Raw genomic sequence first — 6,000 nt, 5'->3', positions numbered from 1 at the left:
CATTCTCCTGCAATTTGTAATATAAAGAATTTTAAACTCTCAATCTAAAAAAAAAAATATTATCCATGGTTTTTATTGCTCTGAAGTTTTACAAATGATAGTTATTGGTAGAATACGTATTACTGCAGTATCGATTGCTTTTATATCAAGCATTAATGTTGTTTTTTCAGAAAAATAAAATGTAACTTATAGCCTATTAATATTTAATATTTGAAGACAAAAATTCTCTTCGGCGCCGGGGATCGAACCCGGGTCCTTGGTTCTACGTACCAAGCGCTCTGACCACTGAGCTACGCCGAATCCAATCCACAACACAGGACCGAACTCTCCTCTTTCAATGTTTCCCTTTGTGGCCTGTTTAACTTATAGCCTATTTTCTTTTTAGAACACTACTCTGCAAATTAATTAAATTTCATTGTTTATAACATTGATTATTACTAGACATCGGAAATTAAGGCACTAAAAATGGTATTTTAGGCGCCTCGAAAGGCTCTAAAAACAACAAAAATAGGGCAATAAAAGGCATTGAAATTATATTGAATCACCCGTAATTCATAAAGTAAACATCCACAAGACCATAAGTAACTTAACAAAGTACACTGGAAAAGTATTTTCTCTGTTCTATAGACTTGTTTCACTTGTACTTATTCATCCACAACTTTACGTCCATAATTTGAGTTACAATAAACAACAAGCAACTCTTCAAGATTAATGCACAAACTTGTCACTTTATTGGACAAAATCAGTGTGACGATGATTAATGTAACAATAATGAGACGTCGGTAGAGCCGCGAAGTCCTACCAGCAAGGACTGTCTTTGTCCACCACAAATTATAGTAGGACTCAACGGGATTCGAAACCGGGTTATCAGCGTGGAAATCCAACGCTTCATGTATTCGACTAATAACTGATGTTTGTTGTTTAGTCAACCGTACGGAGACAGGTTTGAACCTCACAAGTGACACTAATAAGGCATCACTAATGAGGCAACTAAGCCAGGAATTAATGGGGTAGATCAGTGCTGGAGTCAGGTAGCGGTGAGTAGTCATGTAAAAAAAGGCAAAAAAGTATATATAAAAGAAGAAAAGGGCAAAAAATAGTACATATTAAAGCAAAAAGGCGTAAACGGCAAAAAAAGGCAAGATCAAACTTCATCAGAATGCTTCATTTCTCATGATTCGTGCACATTTATTAAAAGCCTTTAGCCTAAATATGAACATTCAAATAAAATAGGCATTGTCCTAAACCTCCGATGTCTAGTTATTACAAAATTATCCGTTGTTTAACTATGAGAAAAACTGTAATAGGTTTTTATTAGTTGTAATTCGGTTCAAAGAATGAATTTCATTATCTTCTTCATCGTAATCAAGTCTGCTGTACATACTACATATAATTAAGTAACTGATTTCAACGTTTTCCTGCTTGTAACAATTGTATTACTCTTAGGACTTTTTTTGTCAATCTAATTATACAACATTTCGAAAATGGTAATGATAAGAGAAAACGATTTTTTTACATATTCAGAAACGACACACAACATTTAGGTTGTGTATGTACTTTTAAAAGTATTCAAATAATGAATAATGAAGTAAATTTGACTTAAAAATATATATTTTCACATCTCAAGGAAGCGGTACGAATCAAGCCACAATGTTCCGAATATGTTCAGAATCACAGCAATCCGGATTGGGGCCCAAGACTCACTTTATTCTGTCAAGGTAAGGAAGTTGGAATCTCGAAATTCTCGTTTTTATTACAGCATCATAGCGTGCACACGGAATATTTTCCCTCTGGAGTGGAAAAAAAATTATACTCAAGTTAAATGTATGTACATGTAAGTTTCTTATTCCATTTAAGTTCTACATATCGATATATAATATAATTTTAAGAAAAAATGACATTGCTCAAAAGATTTAGTTCATATTGTGCTTTCTTTCTGCAGCTGCTTCATCGATTATCTGCAATGATCTGCACATTGGAGAAACAAATCCTCTAGCTCCTGTTTCTTCAGCCCTCGACCTGAAGCCAGAAGGAAATATTAAAAAACACGTATGTGGAAAAATCATTGGTTGGTTGGTTTTCAAAGTCTGCAGACAGTGACAAATACATTTTCCTGGGGTCTGTCAATCTGACAGTGTCAAATTGCATTTCTGAAATGGGAAAACCTATTTGAAGAGAAACCATTAGTTGCGATAGCATGGTGGCCCAGTAAAATGACTAAAAACAAGAGCGCGATCTTTTAATTTGGCTCAGAGATCTTTTTATCAGTGAGGCGTTTATTTCGTTTACTTCCCATCCGAAAGAATTTTGAGTTGAGGTCTTCTATGTTACACCACCAGAAAAATGAAATAAATTCAGAGAAAAGGAATGCGATAAGCATTGATAAGGAATTTTATCGTTTTCAAGTTGATACATACGAACCTGATCTACTGGAGAGTAAGGTACCCGTTCGACTAACGAGGATGACTGAACATATCAACGGTATAGATATAAATATATAATCAAATTATTCCTAGTAAGGGAGAAGCGCGTTAGTGCCGCGGTTGAGGCGTTGCGCAGGTTATGTTCCTGATGGAGTGATAATGAATTTCTTAGCATTATATCCAATACTTAAAAGCTTCATTCCCCTCAAAACCAAACTTGTACGAGCCATACATGTCCTACGCGTCAGAAATTTGGGCTCAAACCCATCCCCGCCACATCAAGAAACTCGATGCCATCCAAAGAGCTGTGTGCAGAACCATCACAGGTGCTGATTTTTACATTACTAACGCACAACTGTACAGTGACCTGGAAATCATTTTATTCAGTGACTACGTGCAGCACTTACGTAAAAATTATCTTCAGAAACTACAAAAACACCCTAATTCACTTATTACACATAACATTCGGTGAACAATCAAGTAATGTTAACTTTTCTGCAAAAATCATTGCCTCTGAAAGTTTATCTACATATCCAGCTTACCAGTCTCCGTTTCTGATGGAGAAGATGGTCACACTTCATTTACGTACTCATGTTATACTAAGCAATATTCTTGTTAAGGCAAGGGTCCACGTGACCTGGAACTTGTAATGACATGTGTCTTTACTGACGCCACCAAATAAATAAAAATGGATTGTTTTCACCAACGAGTTAGAGATTATAGAGTGGCCATGTTGTCCTGTACAGCGCTCTTTGCGGTGCCACCGCGAAACACGGCAGATATGAAATAAGCGCCTACCGTTGTAAAAATTCGTCTGCTTACAACGTTGTGCATACAGAGGTAAGAGCTACGAAAAAAAAAAAAAACAAAAACAAAAAAAAAAAACAAAAAAAAAAAACAAAAAAAAAAAGCATGCCTGTTGTGTGTGCTGCATATAACTGCAATATCAAAAGGAAAAAGACAATTGATATATCATATTTCAGGTAAGTTTTATGAAGTTAAGTCCATAGTTTTGTTAATTAGCAGAATTTTTTCATGCGTAAATGTGTAAGAAAGCCCGGCATACATACCGTGTGTACTACAGTATTTTTGTTTTCTTGCAGATTCTCTTTAAAACAAAGAGAACTGGTGAAACAGTGGGTAATAAATAATATGAAATGAGACAAATTGTGTCCCTCCGAGCATAGCTTTTTGTGTTCACGACACTTCTTGTGTCCTTCCTTACTGCTTATAGAAGAAGACGATGTGCTATAGCTTATAAAAAGGTAGGCCTATTTCGAAGACAAACGATAAACCAAATAAATGGTTCACTAGTAATGGACTTAAACTAATACGGATAAAACCACTACAATTCCGTTTCAAACTCAGTGAAAAACTAATAACAATAAAATATTAAAATATTGTATTCAGACACTGGCATCCTTTATTTCTGCTCCTTGTGTCCGCACTGCTTATAGAAGAAGACGATGAGCTGTAGCTTATAAAATGTAGGCCTATTTCGAAGACAAACGATAAACCAAATAAATGGTTCACTAGTAATGGACTTAAACTAAATACGGATAAAACCACTATAATTTCGTTTCAAACTCAGTTAAAAACTAATAGCAATAAAATATTAAAATTATGTTTCGACACTCGCATCCAAAATTCCGCAAAACTCTCGGGTAGGCCGTATTGTTGTTAGTATTTTGACTGGAAGGGCATGAAAGAACATAATTAAGCACCCACGTGCAATAATGGGGTAAGTCTGAATGTATTTCGTAACTACTGTTTATACTGCGTGTTCAGTTCAAAGTGTGTCATGGCTGGCTGTATACCGTCATGTGGCTAGTCGTTAAGCCTAGAGAATTCATCTTCCTACACTTCCACAGAGGCGTATTACTTACGTGCCAGAGACGTTGCCTAGCAAGTACGGCGTTCATTCTGAAGGGTACTTGCCGATCCGTACGGTAACGCCTGTATTTGCAGGAATGTGAACTGTTTGGAAACAGGTACTGAGGAGAATTTTTTCTTACTGTCGAGATATGTGGAGAGGATTAAGACGATTACTTACGTACAGTATTTGTTGACACTAACTTCGACGGTCAACATGGACACGGAGCATTTGATTTGTACTGTGGAATGTTGCCGTACGCAACCGATGATAACAAATACCCTGCGTACGACTTGCCCGAGCAGAACACAGTTCGAAAGAGGTTATGGTAGCACACAGACTTTACAGACCGCCATCTGTTGCTACGACGTTCAAGTTATACCGTACACGTTCTCAAGTTCAGATTGAACGCCTTGATTAATAGGCAACTTCTCTGACGTAAAAGCTGAAACTCGCTTCAAATCGCTGACTCACAACAGTGACACACTTTGAAATGAACACCCAGTATTGTGTATACCACTGCCACCGGGTACTTGCCCACTTGCAGTGTAAATAAATACCTACACATTATTGCACGTGAGTGCTCAATTATACACTAATAATAATAATAATAATAATAATAATAATAATAATAATAATAATAATAATAATAATAATAATCTGTGGTGCCACAGCCCTTGAAGGGCCCAGACAGACCAGCCGGCTGTTGGCCTCACGCTCACATTTCGATAATTATACACTACTGTAATAAAAAAAAAAGAACTGAAAGTGCGTTTGGTCATGTTTTACAAGCTTGGAGGTAAAGATTGTTTACTACAGTTAGGGTCTACTTTCATTCTATATCTTATGGTATAACAAATAGTTTTGCAACGTGTAGAGGCTGGGAAAACGACTTAATGAAATCATCCCAATCATACTCGTTCATTTCAGGTCGCATTTTAAAAAAACCTAGGAATATTAACATTTTCTTCAGTATATTTGCTGGAACTCTTGTCATGCGTACATGACAATTTTGCTCAGGTTATTTTTTAAGCTTTCCTTCTAGGAATAGCTGAAGTGTTTTAAATTTAGCGTACATAAGTTCTTTATTTTAGATTACGTTAGGGTACTAGCACTATTTGACGAAACACTAGGTTTTTCCACTTCAGTTTAACTGATTTATGCAAACAAAATTTTGACAGCTTCACGATTCCAACCTTGCTTATCGCCACGCCCACTTTGTTTTGGGCGCTTAAGCTAATGGCGGACGGTCGTTCAATTTTCTTCAAATATATCGGCGCGATGGACACTCTATAATCTCTTTCTAACTCGTTGGTTTTCACTGATTTAATTTTTCCAGCCGCACTATGAAGCTGGAGTATACTCAAGTCTATAACGGAAATGAGTACTCAGGGTATTTCCTTGGGGTAAAGGCGAGAACTTCAGCACTCTATTTGTCAGGCAGTATAAAACTAATTGCGTGAAGTGGAGAGAGCTGGAAATCTTCAATCATTATTACTCTCGTTAAGAGGATGGTAGACCATGTTGGTTACTTACAAAGTTGAATTTTGACAAAGGGCAGGAATACTGGAAAAATTTTGTGTAAGATTTCTCGTTCAATAACATGAATCTCTAAGCGCTGTAAAACCACAGCATGCGACATTCAGATTCATTTTCCTCCTAAAGATAAGTATTTTACTGCCTTATGTGCCACGAAAGACACTC

At 36.5% G+C, this 6,000-nt stretch overlaps 1 protein-coding gene and 1 non-coding gene across 2 annotated transcripts in view; both read right to left on the bottom strand.

Moving 5' to 3' along the window:
- Window positions 1–227: 227 nt before the first annotated feature.
- TRNAY-GUA (transfer RNA tyrosine (anticodon GUA)) lies at window positions 228–300 on the bottom strand. Its single transcript has one exon. It is a non-coding gene; the product is annotated as a tRNA-Tyr (tRNA).
- A 1,518-nt stretch (window positions 301–1,818) lies between these two features.
- LOC138691230 (zinc-regulated GTPase metalloprotein activator 1-like) overlaps window positions 1,819–6,000 on the bottom strand; it is a 344,216-nt gene continuing 340,034 nt past the window's right edge. Inside the window, exon 13 of the mRNA XM_069813038.1 lies at window positions 1,819–2,019. Coding sequence (XP_069669139.1) covers window positions 1,955–2,019 — 65 coding nt within the window. The 3' untranslated portion in view covers window positions 1,819–1,954. The remainder of the gene's footprint in view (window positions 2,020–6,000) is intronic.

Source organism: Periplaneta americana, chromosome 16 (assembly GCF_040183065.1).
Source record: "Periplaneta americana isolate PAMFEO1 chromosome 16, P.americana_PAMFEO1_priV1, whole genome shotgun sequence".
NCBI classification, from domain to species: Eukaryota; Metazoa; Arthropoda; class Insecta; order Blattodea; family Blattidae; genus Periplaneta; species Periplaneta americana.
This window is presented reverse-complemented; position numbering and strand designations above follow the sequence as displayed.